This window comes from Bos grunniens, chromosome 3 (assembly GCF_055505025.1).
Source record: "Bos grunniens cultivar Pamir isolate PY7600 chromosome 3, Bosgru_T2T1.0, whole genome shotgun sequence".
NCBI classification, from domain to species: Eukaryota; Metazoa; Chordata; class Mammalia; order Artiodactyla; family Bovidae; genus Bos; species Bos grunniens.
The window spans coordinates 18012572-18032875 of NC_141167.1; the positions used below are offsets into that span (position 1 = coordinate 18012572).

At 43.2% G+C, this 20304-nt stretch overlaps 1 protein-coding gene and 1 pseudogene across 2 annotated transcripts in view; both read left to right on the forward strand.

The window, feature by feature from the left end:
- Window positions 1–19351, forward strand: part of ERMAP (erythroblast membrane associated protein (Scianna blood group)) — a 34701-nt gene extending 15350 nt beyond the window's left edge. The window contains exons 2-10 of the mRNA XM_086382833.1: window positions 8231–8320; window positions 10878–10994; window positions 11654–11686; window positions 12684–12716; window positions 14797–14817; window positions 15580–15600; window positions 15696–15722; window positions 15848–15874; window positions 17451–19351. Coding sequence (XP_086238959.1) covers window positions 8236–8320; window positions 10878–10994; window positions 11654–11686; window positions 12684–12716; window positions 14797–14817; window positions 15580–15600; window positions 15696–15722; window positions 15848–15874; window positions 17451–18175 — 1089 coding nt within the window. The 5' untranslated portion in view covers window positions 8231–8235 and the 3' untranslated portion in view covers window positions 18176–19351. The remainder of the gene's footprint in view (window positions 1–8230; window positions 8321–10877; window positions 10995–11653; window positions 11687–12683; window positions 12717–14796; window positions 14818–15579; window positions 15601–15695; window positions 15723–15847; window positions 15875–17450) is intronic.
- LOC147375126 (peroxiredoxin-1 pseudogene) lies at window positions 4506–5175 on the forward strand (annotated as a pseudogene). The gene has a single exon (XR_015157262.1). The product of XR_015157262.1 is annotated as a peroxiredoxin-1 pseudogene (transcript).
- Window positions 19352–20304: the final 953 nt, after the last annotated feature.

A 20304-nucleotide genomic window follows, 5' to 3' on the forward strand; every position in this document is an offset into this window, starting at 1 on the left:
CTGGCTGTGTGCTTTCAGACTGAACATCTGTATATATGCAGGGTCTTCTAAAGCTGCTTGGACTTATCAGGGGAGCTTTGGTTGCATATTTTTTTCTGATTTAGAAGTTTTTGAAATTAAACTGTTTCAAACTTAAGGGTGAATGATTTCTTGTGGGGAAAAATATTTCCAACATGTGTAATAGAAAAAAAATTGTTATTCTATGAAGAATTATATTGTTTAAAGAAACCATTTAAGAGACAAATGTCCAAATATAAAAATGGACAAAGTATAAAGACAGGTAACTGACAAAGTTCAAATGACAAAGGAATAATCAAAGAAGTGCAAGTTAAAATGACACATCATTATTTTTAATAAGATACCATTTTCTTACTCATTAAAATGACAAAGAATAAAAAAACTAAAACCCAGTGATGGCAAGATTGTGGAAAAACAATTTCATACACTTTGGTAAATTGCTATGACCTCTCTGGAGGGCAATTTGGCAGTGCAAATTAAAAGTCTCATCATTTTAAAGATGGGAAACTCAAGGCCTAAGAGTTTGTGATTTCCTTAAAGTTACAAAGTCACATAGTTAGAGGCCAAACTAAGACTAGGACTAAGTCTTATAACCCGACCTTTAATCCACAGCCAGTTGTAGCAAAGCTTATAATAGAAATGCACTGGGGAAAACCTGAATATTCTATAATATTATTTTAAAAGTTATTTTTAAATTATTATACTGTTTTTTAAATTCTTGCATATACATGATGGAATACTGAAATTATTAAAAGAATATTTGATGGCAGGGAAAAACTACATAATGTAGTTCTTGGTAAAAATGCTGGGTATGAAAACAGCATATACAGTATATGCTGTGCTTAGTCGCTCAGTCGTGTCTGACTCTTTACAATCCCATGGACTGTAGCCCACCAGGCTCCTCTGTCCATGGAATTCTCCAGGCAACAATACTGGAATGGGTTGCCATTCCCTCCTCCAGAGGATATAGTCCTACTTTAAAAGTTATACACTTACACAGAAAAAATATTTAAAGAACTATATTATCTTTAGGTAAAGGAATTACAGATCATTTCACACGTTTTGGTCACTTTTTTCCTTTGTAATTTTCAGATTTTCTAAAATAACTAGGATAGAGAAAGTAATAAATTTTATTTGATAAAAAATGTAAAACAGCTGAAATATCATGGGGCTATGCTAGAGGTGAGCTGGAGCTGGCTGACCATGGGTGCCTGTCAGGGCAGGGACCACCCATTTCCAGAAGGCAGTGTGAAGGGTTCCCAGAGCCTGAATGAATTTGAGGCCAAAGGCAAGGGAACTATAGATGGTCAAAAAGCAGATGAAAAGATGTTTAACATCAGTAATTGTGAGAGAAATGCAAATCAAAACTATAGTGAGGCTTCACCTCACACTGGTCAGAATGGCCATTGTCCAAAATTTTTTCTACAAACAATACATGCTGGAAAAGATGTGGAGGGAAAGGAACCCTCTTACACTGCTGGTGGGTAAATTGATAAAGCCACCTGGAGAACAGTAAGGAGGTTCCTTAAAAAACTAAAAATAGAACTACCATATGACCCAGCAATCCCAATCCTGGGCATATACATGAAGGAAACCATAATTTAAAAAGATACATACACCCCCGTGTTCACTGCAGTAGTATTTACAGTAGCCAGGATATGGAAGCAACTTAAATATCCATCAACAAAGAAATGGATACAGATGTACATATACACACTGGACTATTACTCGTCATTAAAAAGAATGAAATAATGCCATTTGCAGCAGCATGGATGGAACTGGAGATTGTCATGCTGAGTGAAGTAAGTCAGACAGAGAAAGACAAATATCATATGATATTGCTTACATGTAGAATCTTTAAAAAATGGGGGGGGGGTACAAATAAATTTATTTACAAAATAGAAATAGAGTCACAGATGTAGAAAACAAACTTGCAGTTACCAGAGAGTAAGGATGGGGGAGAGGTAGATTGGAATTGATTATACACACTGTGCGTGTGTGCTCATTCACTTCAGTCATGGCCGACTCTTTGTGACCTCATGGACTATAGCCCGCCAGGCTCCTCTGTCCATGGGATTCTCTAGGCAAGGACACTGGCGTAGGTTACCATTTCCTCCTCCAGGAGATCTTCCCAACCCAGGGATCAAACCTGGGTCTCCTGCATTGCAGGTAGGTTCTTGACCGTCTGAGCCATCAGGAAGCCCATATACACACTACAGTATATAAAATAGACAACTAATAAGGACCTATAGTATAACATGGGGAACTCTACTCGATATTCTATAATGGCCTATGGGGAAAAGAATCTTAAAAAGAGTGGACATATGTATATGTGTACCTGATTCACTTTGCTGTATACCTGAAAATAACACAACATCATAGATCAGCTATACTCTAATAAAAATGTTTTTAAAGACTAGGGGAGATAGTAAGAAGAGAGGACTTTAAGTTCCTTAGAGTAGGATGGATACAAGAAAAAATTAAAATCACATGAATAGCAATGGAAAAATACTCTTTTACATATAGCAATTTTTGACTGGTGTCCTATAGGTGACTTACAGCAAAGGTAACATCTAGACAGCTGATGATGGCAAACTCTTCCTCACCATCTGTTTACCCTTTTATATTTTCAGTCTTTTTCTTCTGCCTTGTCTCCCCTCTACCATCTTCTAGTTTCCAGTTCCCATCTGGCTTGGAAACTTCCATTGAATAACATGGTTTTCCTTTACCATTGCTCTGCCCACTGAAGGCTCTCTCAAAAAGAGAATTTGAATAATGCCCCTTTTAACTCAGTAATTTTGTTATCTGAAGTATCAACTTTCCAAATTAGGATATTTCTAATGGAGAACTGGGGTCGCAGGGAGTCGGACATGACTGAGCAACTGAACTGAACTGAACTGAATGGAGAACTGAAAGTTAGACATCCTTGATATGTTGTTTTTCCTTTTAGGAAGCAAGATTATAGCATAATGGAGCTGGGGAAAGGGATTTAAAGCTTCATCTAGTCAAAATTCTTTAATTAAATACATTTCCTTTATGCTAAATTTAGTTTCATGTTACACATTTGTTCATCAATATATCATACTTTATTAATAAGTTGGGAAATAGAGATGAGAAAAAATTGCCCATATTTCCAACACCTTAATGATTAATAACTACTCATATTTTATAGGCCTTTCTTTTTTTGCTTTTGACACATCATTATCTTACATTTGAAGCATGGGCTTGATGAACTGTAATTAACTTAGTCATTTCCTTATTGATGTACTTATAGATGGTCCCGTTTTTCACTATTATACAAATACTACTGGCATCATGTAAACTTCTGTATTTCAGATTCTTTCCTTAGGGTAGATTTCCAGAACATTTCTTACTGGATCAAAAGCCAAATACATTTCCTTATCTCTTGTTACTTCCCAATTGACAGTGTACTCAGCAAATGTAAGTGAATCTCCCAATTTAAGATGAAAAATCAGGGCCTAAGAGTTTAAGTGACTTGCTCCAAATTCACACAGATAGAGAGCCCAAACCAAGACTGAAAGCAAGCATCTGGCTCTAGTCCTCAATTCACTAGGGACATAAGCCTTTCTTTTATCTCTTGGTTTTATTTAACCTTAGATGTTTGGGAATGTTGTCAAGTAGCTTACTCTCTGCTCTTCTCATATGAGATTATGAGGAATAACATTCACACCTTCAATAAAAATGCTCAAGTCTCATGTCACGTGAGTCACATTCTACCCAATGACAGCAAAATACACATGAAACATTTACCAAATTAGACCATATACTAGCCCATAAAATAAGTAAATACATTTCAAAGGGTTGAAGCCACATGAAGTATGTTTTCTGGCCCCAACAGGATTAAACTAGAAATCAATAAGAGAGGTGTGTCTTCTTCCTGACTGGTCTCCGTGGTTCCCGCCTGAGAACTGCTGATAGCAATATGTCTTCAGGAAATGCCAAAACTGGGCACCGTGCCCCTCAGTTCAAAGCAATAGTTGTTGTGCCAGATGGTCAATTCAAAGATATCAGCCTGTCTGACTATAGAGAAAATGTGCTGTGTCCTCCTTTTACCCTCTTGACTTCACCTTTGTGTACCCCATGGAGATCATTGCTTTCAGTGATACGGCAGAAGAATTGAAGAAACTCAATTGCCCGTCTTTCTTGGTGGTGCAGTGGTTAAGAATCTGCCTGCCAAAGAAGGGGACACGGGTTCGATCCCTGGTCTGGGAAGATTCCATGTGCTGCAGGGAAACAAAGTCCATATGCTACAACTACTGGGCTCTCATGCCACAGCTACCGAAGCCTGTGCACCCCAGAGCCTGCGCTCCTCAGCAAGAGAAGCGTCTGTAACGAGAAGCCTCAGGACCACAACAGAAAACAGCCCCTTCTCGCTGCAACTAGCAAAAGCCCTCGGGAAGCAATGAAGACCCAGTGCAGCCTAAAATAAATAAATTTTAAAAAAAGAGAGACTCAACTGCCAAGTGATGGATGTCTCTGTGGATTTTCACTTCTTGTCATCTGGCGTGGATTAATGCACCCAGGAAACAAGGAGGACTGGGGCCCGTGAACATTCCCTTGATATCAGACCCTAAGGGCACCATTGCTCAGGACTATGGGGTCTTAAGGGCTGATGAAGGCATCTCATTCAGACTCTTTACTACTGACGATAAAGGTATCCTTTGAAAGATCACCACCAACGACCTTCCTGTTGGCCACTCTGTGGATGAGACATTGAGACTAGGTCAGGACTTTCAGTTTATTGACACATGTGGAAAAGTGTGCCCAGCTGGCTGGAAGCCTGGCAGTAATACCGTCAAGTCTGATGTCCAGAAGAGCAAAGAATATTTCTCCAGGTAGAACTGAGCCCTGGGCCATTTTAGGGCCAAGCTGCAGTAGAGGGCCTTGAGAACAAAACCTCCTTTGTCCTACTGCCATGCTTCAAACCAAGACCTTACACTCATTCTAGATGTGGTATGGGACAGGACAGGCCTTTCCTGCAGGAGCTGGGGAGGCAAGCCTCTCTTCCTCTGGACGGAATGACCTGAGCTGTGTTATGGGGCAGGCCAACTGATGTGTTCAGTAGTAGGGTGCATAGTAGTAGGGTATCACTTCTAATCTTTTGTAGTTTCTATGAAACGTGAGCTAAAGGGAAAAAAGAAACTAACAGAAAGTCATCTCAAAAAATTTCAAATATTTGGAAACTAGATAACACATTTAATTCAAAGAAGAAATTAAAAGGAAATTAGAACATTTTTCCTTTTTTACTTCTTGAAATGAGCACTGTCTTTATTCACAATTTCACAAAGACAGAGACTGAGGCTTAGAAGTTCTGCTTAAACAATGGGTTGGTAAGTGGTGACTCAGGCTCAGAGCCCTACTGTCTCACTGTCACCCTAAAATGCCTCTCTCCACCTGGTTCTTCCGTGTATCCTGGGTCCATGGATGCCTGAATTTAATCAGAAGTATGGAATGTATTCTGACTGTAACAAAAATGAAAACCACTGCATATCAAGATTTGGTGGATGTCACTAAAGCAATTCCTAAGGAGAAATTTGTGACTAAATGACTAATGACTATATTAGGAAAGATGAGTAATATAGTCATCTGTATTGTACTAAGTGACAACATTAGGAAAGAAGATCACAGATCATGGACCTAAGCAACAAGGAAAGAAGAACAAATTAAATCCGGAGTAAGCAGAAGAAAGGAATTAATAAAGATCTGAGCAAAAATGAATACAATAAGAAACAGAAAAACATTAGAGAAAATAGATGAAACCAAAAGATGATTCGTTGAGATCAATAAAATTGATGAACCTCTAGTCAGACTGATCAAGAAAAAAGAGACACAAATCACCAATAGCAAGAATGAGAGAGGTGCCTCCTGGACTGTGTGTTCCTTTGCCCAAAGTGAACTCTATTTCTCCTCCTTTTTCTCCTTTTCTTCCTGGTCATCCTCCTACTGCTTCTTTTAATAGATTTATTTCCTGATAATCACAGTTATACACATTCAAGGTAGATAATTTAGAAAATACACAGAGAAAACCGTAAAGATCATCTTTGTTCTCCTCTCCCACTCTTAGAAATAACCACTGCTTAATGTCTGCATTCTTGACTTTTCTCTAAGCATCTTCTCCCTAAATTGTATCAGACGATGCATAATTTTTGTAAAAATATTTATTTATTTGGCTGCATCGGGTTTTAGCTGTGGTGCACGGACTCTCTAGCTGTGGCGCGTAGGCTCAGTTGCTCAGCTGCGGTTGGGTTCTTAATTCCCTGACCAGGAATAGAACCTGTGTCCCCGGCATTGCAAGGTGGACTCTTAACCACTGGACTACCAGGGAAGTCCCTATGCATAGTTGTTATACGCATGCATCACAATTTTAAAGCAAAAACTAACAATAGAACCCTAAACCAGTATGCTGTTTGCCATGAGATAAACAGAACTGGAAATGTGTTCAAATCTTGAGTCCATCTTCAGTTTCACAACCTTGCTTTGACCGTCCTACCCACTCCAAGCTCCATTTTGCCATTTCCCAAGACCTGCAGGGACCCAGCCTTGTGACTTTTTGGAAAAGATTTGAAATCTTGAAGAGAATGTAAGAGATAGATTCTCTCTTCTTTGAGGGTTTGCATTTGCACTTCAACCCCAGGGGTGGCATGAAAGATTTGTTTCCTGACCAAGGAATTTCTTGATGGCAGACATGAAACTGAGAGACACTTGCTCCTTGGAAGGAAAGCTATGACAAACCTAGACAGTGTATTAAAAAGCAGAGACATCACTTTGCCGACAAAGGTCCATGTAGTCAAAGCTATGGTTTTTTCAGTAGTTATGTACAGATGTGAGAGTTGGACCATAAAGAAGGCTGAGCACTGAAGAGCTGATGCTTTCAAACTGAGGTGCTGGAGAAGACTCTTGAGACTCCCTTGGACAGCAAAGAGATCAAACCATCCATCCTAAAGGAAATCAACCCTGAATATTCACTGGAAGGGCTGATGCTGAAGCTAAAGCTCCAATATTTTGGCCACATGATGCAAAGAGCTAACTCATTGGAAAAGACCCTGATGCTGAGAAAGACTGGGGGCAGGAGGAGAAGGGGGAGACAGAGGATGAGATGGTTGAATGGTATCACCGACTCAATGGACATGAGTTTGAGCAAACTCTGGGAGATAGTGAAGGACAGGGGAGCCTGGAGTGCTGTAGTCCATGGGGTCGCAAAGAGTTGGACATGACTTAGCGACTGAAAAACAACAACAAGGAATTTCAGACAATAGCAAGTGCAGATGGTGACCCACGATTGGTCTCCTTCAGTTTAGTAATAATAACAACGGGTATTGGTGACAGGTGCTCTACATGCATCATTTCCTTGAACCCTCACATTGGCAAGTGAAGAAGGTCCCCCCTTTGTACATTAAGAACTTCCCTGGCAGTCCAGAGGTTAAGACTCAGGGCTTACATTGCAGGGGGCATGGGTTTGATTCCTGGTTAGGGAACAAAGAAATTCCCCATGGCAGCACAGCACTATCAAAAAAAAAAAAGACAACTTTCCCAGGGACACAGAACTAGTGCATGGGTGGAGCTATGCCTTGAGCCCAGGTCTTTCTAACTCCAGATGCCGAAATTGTAGAATTAGTGCCTTCATGATGAAATGAAGGGACCTCACTGCCTTGGTTTCTTGTTTTCCAACAGTCAGACTTGAAAAGCTGTCAGGGAAGTGCTTCAGGCTACATCATGGGCCCATGATCGGCTTGCAACAGGCACTTTCCAAGCCTGACCTGGGACACTAAACGCAAAAACACTCAGTCCTTACCACGTTTATCTGGCTAGTTCTGGATATAAGTTCTCATTCTTCCAGACTCCTCCCTGTGCTCTCTAACTCATAGTTGGTGTCTCACCCTCCTGTCCCCACTAAAGGCATTTATAGACTAAACCATGGTGCCAGCCTCTGTGTTGCCATCCTCCTTCAGTCTTCATAATAATCTTGCCAGGAGGCACAGTAAGTATACCCATTTCAAAGATGGAGAAACTGAGTCCCAGAGACTCAGCTTACATGGAGCTAAGCAGCAGAGCTGGGATTAGACACCTTGTTTCTGTGACACCAGAGCATACTCTATGCAACCTCCATCTCCGCCTCATCTGCTGGGTGGTACCTTTTCTCACATCAAGCTCACTGACTCCTTTTGATGTCTCCCTGTGTTTGTCCTCCTAGTTTGGATGAAGATGCCAAGTTACTCAGGCTCCTGGCTCTCCAGATGCTTCATCACACTGGTCTTCCTCCAGCTGCCTTTGCACATGTCAGGTAAGAGTTTCTGAACCTCTTTCCCTGCCTGGGACATTGGGCAAAGGTGTCCAACAGAGTCAGGGACAGCACTCTGGGGAATGTGTACTGCACCATCTGCAGCATGGCCCTCGGCCAAGAGAAGACCGTAGCCATGGTCATAGGAGATAAATGCAGGGTAGGAAAAAAGCTTGAAGTCCCTGGTGGTTCCAGAGAAAACTCCTATGCTAGTTGAAACTTAAGAAAGCAATTTTGGGGTTTTTAAAATACTGTCAATAACAAATGTTTATTGTGGACAATTTGAAAAAATACAGAACATTTTAAAGAAAACCCTAAATGACCTGCTGCTGCTGTTGCTAAGTCGCTTCAGTCATGTCCGACTCTGTGCGACCCCATAGACGGCAGGCAGCCCACGAGGCTCCTCTGTCTGTGGGATTCTCCAGGCAAGAACACTGGAGTGGGTTGCCACTTCCTTCTCCAATGCATGAAAGTGAAAAGTGAAAGTGAAGTTGCTCAGTCGTGTCCGACTCTTAGTGACCCCATAGACTGCAGCCTACCAGGCTCCTCCGCCCATGGGATTTTCCAGGCAAGAGTACTGGAGTGGGTTGCCATTGCCTTCTCTGCTAAATGACCTAGAACCTCATAAATTGGAAAGAACAACTGCTAACATTTGGGGGCATTTCTTTTTTTTTAACCATTAAAAAACCTGAAACATAGTTAATTTACAATGTTGTGTTAGTTTCAGATGTATAGCAAAGTGATTCAGTTTTATATAGATCTATATATATAGACATACATATGTCTACACACTATATATGTCTATACATACGTATATAGTGGAGGGATTTCTTTGAAGACTTTCTTGTATGTCTGTATCTCTGTGTGTTTATGTGTTTACGTGTATGTATTCTTCTGCTCAGGTTTATTTTTCCCTCCATTTACAATGCCATGAACATTGTTCACCCATGTCCTTAAGTCATTCTCTGCAGCATGGTTTTTAAGGGCTGCATAGTATTTCATTGTGTGGTTATAGCATAATACAATTATTCAGATCTCCATTTCTAGACATCTGAAGGTTTCCATTTTTTCCTTATATTATAATAAATGGTGCAATGCACATCTTAGCATGTATTTTGGGAAGTGATCCTGATTGTTTTCTTAGAATGTGTTTCTGGAAGTAGAATTAATGGGTCAAAAGGGTATGACTCTTTTAAAGACTCTTGAAACATGGAGCCCTGTGGCAGAGCAGAGGGGTTTTAGAGCCAAGAAAGACTGTGGTCTTGGGTCCCAGATGGGGAGGAGTCATGGACCTCTGCCAATCTCTTTTGTCTTTTCTCTCTCTCCCCCGCTTCTCTTACTACTGTCACTGTCTCTCACTAAGAGCTAAGTACCTGATCTCATTAAATCTCCCAAGAACCCAATGCAATAGAGTTGGCAGGCCAGGCTTGGTGAGCCTCAGTCTCTGGCCTGGGGTCACGCAGTGCTGAGCGAAAGACTCGCATCCAGCTTATGCTCTTCGCCGCTTGTCAAAGAGCCTCTTCTGCTGTTATTTCCTTCTCCACTTTGTCTCTCCTTTCTCCTTTCTCTCCTGCTTAGACATTTGGCTTGCTGCCGTAGCTCTATTGAAATTGGTTTGCCCTGGCCAATAGGGCTCAGGGAAAAGGGTTTACTGACGGCTGTTCTATCCTGGAGTGAGGATTTGAAGGGGAAGCAGGTGGGTGCTCACAAGATGATAGGGGATTCCTGAGGGCACACCTCCAGTTCTGCAAAGTCTCTGGGTAGTTTTTCCATATAGGGTAGGGTGAGATTGTGGTTTAGGTGCTGAGTTTTTTTTTTTTTTTGTCTTGTCTAACACCTTTTATTCTTTTTAAATTAAATTTATTTGACCATGCTGCACAACATGTGGGATCTTAGCTCCCAAATAAGGAATTGAACCCATGCCCCCTGCATTGGAAACAAAGAGTCTTATCCACTGGACCACGAGGGAAGTCCCTAGATGCTGAGTTTTTTTTAAAATTTACTTTATTATTGGCTGTGCTGTGTCTTCCTTGCTGCCCATCAGCTTTCTGTAGTTGTGGTGAGCAGAGGCTGCTCTCTAGTTTTGGTGCTCGGGCTTTTCATTGTGGCAGCTTCTGTTGTTGCAAAGCACAGGCTGTAGAGTGCCCAGGCTTCAGTAGTTCCTGAGTATTGGCTCAGTAGTTGTGATGCACGGGCTTAGTTGTCCTATGGCCTGTGGAATCTTCCTGGAACAGGGATCGAACCTGTGTCCTCTGCATTGGCAGGAGGATTCTTAACCACTGGACCACCAGGGAAGTCCAAATTGCTGAGTTTGACTCATTGTCTTCAGGCAGGGTCATTGAAACCAATCCTGAGAGATAAACATCTCACTTTAAAGTCATCCCTTGATCATCTGGGCTTTGAGTTGCTGAGAGAAGCAGAACCCCTCACCATCTTGGCTTAAGGTGTCTCTTGAGGTGACAAAGGCTGTGGGATGTGCCTGAGACACCTGCCATTCAAAGTGGGGCCCTTGGCATGGGAGAAGCTCTGAGTGGGTGGTCACAGGTGGTTTCTGTTTCAGCCGAATCTCCAGGGAGCTTCTCGCCATCAGCCGTGGCTCTTACTGTGATCCTACCTGTTCTGGGGATTTTCATCATGGTGGGCATTTACATCATCTGGAAGCAAAGAAGGTCAAAAGGTAACTGAGTGGTAAGGGAGCCCAGACTGGCAGGAAATAGTACTGCAGACTCTCTAGGGAAAGGCTGGGAGGATGCCGACACAGATTCAACAGTTATCGGTAGGTTGTCTGGGAGAAAACTGGTAAAGCCATGCTCTCGGAGTCCACATTGCAGAGCGGATCAATAGGAAGCTCCTGGGCAGGGCTGTGAATTCTCATCTTTAGAGAAATTAGCACATAACACATCATGCCAATCTTCTAATTAATTAAGAACTCCAGTTGTATCCATTGGATGAAACCCTTAATAGGGTTGCATTTCATGGCTCTCAGGGTTGCAAAGGACTTTGAAAAATCACATAATCCAACACTCCTTTCTGCATCTGATGGTTTGAAGACCCTCTAATCCTTTCTAATGGTCAGACACTCATAGTGACAGGGAGCAAAATCCTGCTCAGGCCGCCTGTGGACAGCTCTGCTTGTTAGAAAAGCTGCTGCTGCTGCTGCTAAGTCACATCAGTTGTGTCCGACTCTGTGCGACCCCATAGATGGCAGCCCACCAGGCTCCTCCGTCCCTGGGATTCTCCAGGCAAGAACACTGGAGTGGGTGTTAGAAAAGGGCCTTCCTTAAAAAAAAGGAAAAGACCCTTCCTTAAGCTCACATCTCTCTCTTTCCCTTCCAGAGAGGCTTCTCTATGAACATGCGATGGAGGTAGGTAAGTGTCCTGGGCTGGGTGGAGATGTTTCTCCGTTTGTTCATTTTGTGTCCCTGGGACCCACTAATCTAAATTCTGGACCTGCAGATCCCGGCATCTGCTGTCCTTGCTGGTGACAGTAGTGGGGTGGGGGATCAGCACCTGTCATTTCCACTTTCTGATGACTCTTTTTTGTAATCTCTTGCCTTCCAATGTGTTTGGTAATTTTGTCTGTGAACCCATGGCTTGATCTGATTCTGGAAGAGTCATGTAGGTCTAAGACAGGGGACATGTTTATTCATTCAACAAATAATTGATAATTCTCTACTAAGTGGTTCAGACTATACCAGATGCTTGTGACACGATGGTGAGTGAAAGTGGGCACAGTCTTTGCCTTCTTGGAAGCTTTGATCCCGTCGGGGAGGTACACCTGGCTTTAATAGTGAGACAGATGCCACAGATGGAAGTTCTGAAGGCTGGAGAGACGGTGACTGGGTGAAACTAACCAGACTTCAGGGATAGAATAGGACTTTCCAAAGGAAGTGATGTTTGGCCTGGAGGATGGACTGCCATGGGGGAAGGGAGCACAGAAAGCCACCCACAGCAGAAGAGCTTGAGAAAGAGACATGGTGCCTGAGTGAGGGGAAGGTGGCAGCAGATGCTGCTGCAGAGTGAGCCAGGGACCAGCGTGTGAGGCCCTGGGGATCCCATGAAGGTCTTCATCTTTCTCCTTGGAGCAGTGGTGAAGCTGTGAGTGGGATATCCCGACCAGAACTATGCTTCCAGAAAGCTCTCTCTGGCTGCTGTGTTGAAAGGAGACCAGAGGGAGGAGACAGAAAGTGAGGGCAATTTGGGCCACTCTTTCTGGCATCCTGATGGGAGGTGTTGAGGGCCTGGATCAGGGAGGAGGAGGTGGAGGTAGAGGAGGATATGTTCAAGAGCCCTAAACTCAGTAAGAAGCAGGGATCCTCAAGAAAATGGCATAGAATCTCATTTCCTTTTACTTTCCTTCCTCTAGAAAATCTTCTCTCAGACCATGCAAAAGAAAAAGGTAATTATATGTATAGCATAAAGGGCAGGGAACAGATAGCATATTTTTTCTCCTTCTGCATAAATGCTGACAGTCGCTTGTTAAACATACAATATACATGTGTGTATGTGCATACACACGCACACACTCCCCACACATATCTCCTCTGTTCGTATTATTGGACTTTGCTTTCCAGTATCAAGGGTTGGTAGCTATGGGTGAGGGGACGCCTGTGGTCAGAGTTCATTGGTCCATTCATTGGCTTTTCCACCAATCACCTAAAAAGAAGATCTATATACTATGTAAAAATATATTAAAATGGTATATGGGGGACTTTCCTCGCGGTCCAGTGGTTAAGAATCTGCACTTCCAATGCAGGAGGCACAGATGTGATCCTTGGTTGGGGAACTAAGACCTTGCAGGCTGTGTGGTACAGGTCCCAATTTTTTTTTTTTTAAACAAGGTATTACAGGGTGTACGAGAATCTCAAGGATCCATACAAATTTTGCATCGACAGAGGTGGTGCGATACAGTGGGAGGATCATAGGCGCTGGAGTCAGCAGCAGCTGGTTCAAATCTGCCACATACAGGCCTGGGTTAAGTCACTTTACTACTCTGAGGTTTGATTTCCTCATCTGTAAAATTGTGATAATAAATCCTCTCACCTGATTGTTTTCAGTATTATCAAAGACAACTTAAAAAAAAAACACCCTCCTGTTACAATTCCTGAAACCTTTCTCTTATTACCATTTTGTCTTCATTAATTAAATGATTGCTCTGGGCCACTGAGGGTAAAAGATAGAACCCTGGATTCAAAAAGCAGGTGGGACTCTGCCCTTTGAAAGTCTATCTGGGAAGACAAATCATTGTCTTCTAGCTCAGAAATGGCTCCACATGCAATGATTTCGGCATCTCCTCCCTTCCCCCATCTCATCTCCTCCGGGCTGGTTAAAGTGTGGGATGCAGCCTCAAGGATGCAATGACCGTGCAATGACCATCCTGTCCTAGAAGGGAAGGGACAGTGTGGGGTAGTATGAAAGCCTCCAGCTAGGAGTCAGACAGACTTGCGTGTGAATCCTGCCTTCTCGGCCACTTACTAGCTGGATAATCTGGACAAATTTCCATGTCCCTCTGAGTCCCAGGCCACCACTCTGTAAAATGGGAATAATCATTATATGCACCTCACATTGTTGAGAGGATTCAAGACCTACGTCATAAGAACAGGACACAATGAATGGAGGCTGTTGGTAGTGAGCATGATAAAATACTGTCTTGTTGGGAGGCTGTATCATATTCAGCTTCACTGCCCCAATGCCCAGCACCTAATGCATGCCCAGCCCTTAGCACAAGGCTGACAGTAAACTCAGATGAATAACTTCAGCTCTGTGGTGGGGCCAGTGCTGAGTGGAAACGTGGACGGGTGACCCTTCCAGAGAAGCTGAAGGTACTCCCCCAAAGCACAGAAGCATATGCACATGTCCCAGACCTCCTGGGGTCACAGTTCTTCAGGGAGGGCTACTGTAGAGAATAAAAGAACATGTCAGTAAGTGGACAGTGGGTCTTCAGCTGGTTTTACACCATAGATATTACGGCGTGTTCAGTCATGTCTGACTCTCTGTAACTCCAGGGACTCTGTCCAAGGAATTCTCCAGGGAAGAATACTGGAGTGGGTAGCCATTCCCTTCTCCGGGGGATCTTCCTGATCCATGGATCAAACCCAGGTCTCCTGCATTCCAGGCAGATTCTTTACCATCTGAGCCACAAGGGAAGCCCAACAGTTATAAAAGAGCAGCAAGGCATACACTTATGGACACTAGTTAAAAACATATGGAAAAATTCATACAGACGGCGGAAACGAAACCAGACAGACAAAGGGAAGGGAAGAGGAACCACAGTCAGGGTAGTCCAGGTCATCTGGAAAGTGGAACGGGCACTAGTGAATTTCCACATCTGCCCTTAGGGAGATGTGACTGGACTGGGGGCTGATGGGATCATCATCATTTTTTCCACCGGCGGGGCGGGGGGGGCGGGGGGGGGGGGCGGTGCGGGGGTGGCATGATGAGCCCTCCTGCTCACTTGTGCTTCTTTCTCTGTTTTCTAGGACGACTCCATAAAGCCCTCAGTAAGTTCTGCTTCTCATCTGTGCTCCAAACCTTCTGCAGACATCTTTGTTTTAGGATGAGAGTCCCAGATTCACCTCCTGGGGCAGAAGAGAAGGGGCAAGGGTACTTAAAGCATATGGGTTGGGAACTTTTTGGCTTCATAAAGGCCTCTTTTTTTTTTTTTCTCAAATATTCCCTGCTCCTGTTTCCTGCACAATTGTTATCTGGTCTCTAAAAAGGACATGTTTTAGCAAGAAGAGAGGTACCTCCTCCAGGTGAAGTCATCAGGAAGACACTGCTATCACTCAGGCATGACATTCGGTTAGGTGGAATCCGAGGTAGATGGATCCTCATTCAACTGAATATACGGAGCAGTGCTTCTCTACCCTTTCATGTATGAGAACCTCGTTATAACAACAACTACCCCAAATCCTCAAACACGTGACGTATCTATATGATTTCACACTGAGAAAATATGCATTAGCAAATCTAATGGAAATTCAATACCAGTTTTAAATGAATCTATATTTTATTTTTCTCCCACAACATTGTATACATTTACGTGAGATGCGTTGTACGTTCAGTCTGCAGGTCATTTTGGCTCCCATAGGAACTTGCTGACCCTCTGCATTATCGCTGGGGACCCAGGCTGGGAGTCATTGCAGTTGAAACACTGTCGTGGGGGAAGGATCTGCTCTAGGAGTGTGGTTGGGATGGGACTGGAGCATCACAGGCATGTAGAAGCCCTCATTCTGATTTGTCAAATTGTTTTTATTCTCTAGAGAAACTCCGGAGAGAACTGAGTAAGTAACCCTGCTCTTATAACTGCCATAACATCTTCTTTCCTGCTGATTCTGCTTCCAATGAAAACTCATTCTCTGTGTTTCTTCTTTTGTAGAGTTAAAAAGAGCTGCAGCAAACTCAGGTGAGATGCACTTTCCCCATCCAGCCCCCACTCATCCTTCCACCATTCCCCACCCCCGCCCTGTATCAGAAAGTCTCCATTTATTTCTCCGTCACTCTAACAATGCCTTTTTTTCTGTCTTTCAGGCTGGAGAAGGGCCCGGCTGCACTTTGGTAAGGTACACCAGTCAGATGGATCCACAGTTGAGAGCCCATGACTCTGTTCCTTTAGGAGGCAGACTGTAATTTTAACAAATTTTAAATCTAATCTGTTTATCTGTAATTCAAATTTTGACAATCTTTTATTTTGGGAGGATCAAATTTAGATTTAGAAAGTCTCCTTTCTTTTAAAAACACTGATAAATATTTGGTTTACTCTTCTTAAGGGTATTCTATGATTTTTGAGATTTTTCTTAAGTTCATTGGTTATTTGTATTTTACCTCTGTGACTTGTCTGCTCCTGTCCTATTCTGGCTACTTTTCAATTTGTGGGGACTTCTTGCCGTATTAACCCTTGGTCGTATTTTTCACACAGTATGTTTCTGAGTTTTTCTTTCGCATGTTAATGTCCTCTTTTGAAGCATGAGTGTTTTATTTTCCTGTGGTCAAGTCTATTCGTCTTTTCCTGTAGTCTCTCCTGTGCTTTCAGGTTGAGCACTCCTTCCTTTCCCACTACTGGACAGCTAGTCAGTGCTCCTGTCTCTTTTTGCGCATCTGCCACATCCTTCTTTCTCTGAAGATCCGTTTCCTTGGTGAGTGGTGCTTCTCAGAGAAGAGAGTGAGTTGGGCAGCAGCCCCAGCAATGTAGACTACAAAAAGGTTTCATAGTTTTATTTGAAAAGATTTGCACATCTCTTCAATTTTTTTCACAGATCACATTTTTTGTTGCTGTTTGAATGAGACCTGTTATTTTCACTGCTCTTCTGCCCTTCCTGCGTTTTCCAAGATGCTCATCCCCCTTCCGTTCAGAAGGTTTTTGTTTAGGCAGGATCAATAGAATCCATGAGTCGGCCCATTGAGAAAACACCGGGTCACCTCTATTGACATTCTGGGAACTCACAAACCCTTTTCACTCTCCCAGTCTGATTCATTCCCACTGCTTGACCGAGTGTGCATTTTGTGGATTTAACTCTCCAAAATGAGCCTGTTTTTTGACTTGGGGAAGGAAGGAGATTCATTGTCACCCTCCTAATCCATAATTTTAAGGAAGTTATCTCTCTACATTAACATTTTAAGATGATTATTATAAGCAATGATTTTAGTTAAGAAAATGAGCATCACACACTCATTATCTAGTGCATTAGCTCATCAAATCTGCACAACAACTCTCCAACATTGGTGCTGCTATTATTCCCACTTTACAGATGAAGGTTTAGAGATGAATAACAAGCCCAGTATCACATAACTAGTGTAAGACATAGCTGGGGCTCCAATATGCTATCACGCTACTGGGTCTAACATCAAAACTTGTTTATTTTCATATGTGAGAGTCCTTTGGACCAGCAAAGACAAAGGCAATATTTCTTAAGGATTAAGACAGCTTCACAGACAGATGAAAAACTTTGCCCTCTTTTACTTAATCCACTAGTAGATCTAGAAGACTGGACAACGTATCGTTTTTTAGTTCCAGGACATGTGGGGATGAGGGCACCATGGTTGCAGACCTAGAGATGATTATTCCCTCCACAGCTACTCAGAGGTCGCTGGAGACTTAGCTTCCTAAACCTCATCTCTCTGTGACTCTCTGCAGTGACTGTGACCCTGGACCCAGATACAGCGCATCCCAAACTCATCCTGTCTGAGGACCGCAAGTGTGTGAAGCTTGGAGACACAAGGCAGCCCGTGCCCGACAATCCCGAGCGATTTGACTTCGTTGTCAGCGTCCTGGGCTCCGAGTACTTCATAGCTGGCTGTCACTACTGGGAGGTGTCTGTGGCAGACAAGACCAAATGGGCCCTGGGGGTGTGTAGTGAGTCAGTGAGCAGGAAGGGGAAGGTCACCGCCTCGCCCGCCAACGGACACTGGCTCCTGCGACAGAATCACGGGAATGAGTACGAGGCCCTCACATCCCCGCAGACCTCCTTCCGCCTGAAAGAGCCCATGAGGTGCGTGGGGATTTTCCTGGACTATGAAGCAGGAGTCATCTCCTTCTACAACGTGACCAACCAGTCCCACATCTTTACTTTCACCCACAGTTTCTCCGGCCCCCTCCGCCCTTTCTTTGAACCTTGCCTTCATGATGGAGGGAAAAACACGGCACCTCTAATTATCTGTTCTGAACTCCAGAAACCAGAGGAATCAACTGTCCCCAACACAGAAGAAAAAGGCCAGGCTAATGGAGATGTGGCCCTGCAAGTGGACCCTTTCTTGCTCCCTGCTCAGGCATCAGAGCTCATCCCACTCAGAGATATGATCCTGTCCTGGTCTTCTGACCTTGGCCCAGCCCTTCAGGGGCTCAAGGTTCCTTCTTTTTAGGGATGGGCCTCGTCACCTGATTCTCAGACTCTCTAGCCCAGTGCCCTGGACTTCAGTCTTCTGGTCCAGTGATTCTGGACCATCTCCTCTCCTTTCACCCAACCCAAACCCCTTTATGGTTTCTCTTGCACCACCTTTCTCCCAGGGCTCAGTTTTAGAATTTCTGGGAACTTGAAGTTTCTATTGCCCTGGAAGAATTCTTGAAAACCAAATGAACAATCAGATTAGGTTTAGGTGATGGTGTAGAATGTGTGTCACTGAGATATAGGGACTCTGTACTCAAGGGGCTTCTTAAAAGCCTTCATCCTGCCTCATCCTGCACTCAGGCTTGTAGTTATGAAGTTAGGATGCCCAGTCCTGACTTATCACATCAAGAATTGCTTTTCTCCTTTTCTCAGTTCAGGCCTCTAACCAAACTTTTTTTGGATCACATACTGTTTCTTCTTTCTTCTGGAATATAGAGCAGAGGGCCAGAGGGATTTAAAAAAAGAAAGTCATTGTTTTCTATTTCCTTGATGCTATCTACAACATACTTTGGTGACAAGCAGAACTAATATGTGGGTGTGTTAAGTAACTCAGTTGTGTCCGACTCTTTGTGACCCTATAGACTGCAGACTCTTCCGTCCATGGGGATTCTCCAGGCAAGAATACTGGAGTGGGTTGCCATGACGTCCTCCAGGAAATCTTCCCAATCCAGAGATGGAACCTAGGTCACCCACATTGCAGGCAGATTCTTTACCATTTGAGCCACCAGAGAATGTTTTCAAAGCTAACTTGGTGATAGCCAGGTATGGGGACTTTAAACGTGGTAGCCGTAACCTTAATTTTGAAAAACCTAAGGATCACCATCAGGCAGATAGGAAGCAAGGCTTCATACAGAGTAGCCCAGCTGTGTGTGGCCTTGAAAAAGCAGCTGTGAGTGAGGCCCTGTGTTACACTGATCCTTTTGAATCCCCTCTGAGATTCAGAGAGGAATTTTTTGTTTGCTTTTGTACAGTCCTTAAATAAAAGCTTGGTATTTGGCATGCTCTTATTTTCATTGGGAATGAGAAGTTGTGGGGAAAGGCTTTGGGCTGATAAGCAAAAGGCACATTACAAGACTGCTTTTGAAGAGCCTTGATTCCACCCATGAGAGTTTAACCACAGTTAAAAATAAAGCCACAGTTTTATTTCTGAGTCTGCCTTCTCAGTATTTCATTTATATCCATTTATAAAGTCGTAGTGTATGTGGGCAATTTATATTTCACTCATCCATATTTAGTTTCAACCATAATTTGTGACTATCCCAGTCTTAAAACTGATTCACATTGTTCACACTGGTTGCACCCAAGAAAACTTACCAACAGGAAAGAGAACTGACATTTGTGGTGGTAGAAGTATTACATATGTTAACTTATTTAATTCTTACAGTAATTCAGCCAGGGATTTTATAAGGGAAGGAAATAATGCAAGGTGGTAGAACTGGGTTTATAAATCTAGTGTATCTGTCTCTGAAGACAATACTCTTTTTTCTCTTTGCACTGAAATACCTTGAAGATGTGAGAGGATTGTGGAATTTTAGTCTACATATTTGATTCAGTTCAGTTCAGTTCAGTCGCTCAGTCGTGTCCGACTCTTTGCGACCCCATAAACTGCAGCACGCCAGGCCTCCCTGTCCATCACCAACTCCCGGAGTTCACTCAGACTCATGTCCATTGAGTCGGTGATGCCATCCAGCCATCTCATCCTCTGTCGTCCCCTTCTCCTCCTGCCCCCAATCCCTCCCAGCATCAGAGTCTTTTCCAATGAGTCAACTCTTTGCATGAGGTGGCCAAAGTACTGGAGTTTCAGCTTTAGCATCATTTCTTCCAAAGAACACCCAGGGCTGATCTCCTTTAGAATGGACTGGTTGGCTCTCCTTGCAGTCCAAGGGACTCTCAAGAGTCTTCTCCAACACCACAGCTCAAAAGCATCAATTCTTTGGCGCTCAGCTTTCTTCACAGTCCAACTCTCACATCCATACATGACCACTAGAAAAACCATGGCCTTGACTAGACGGACCTTTGTTGGCAAAGTAATGTCTCTGCTTTTGAATATGCTATCTAGGTTGGTCATAACTTTCCTTCCAAGGAGTAAGCGTCTTTTAATTT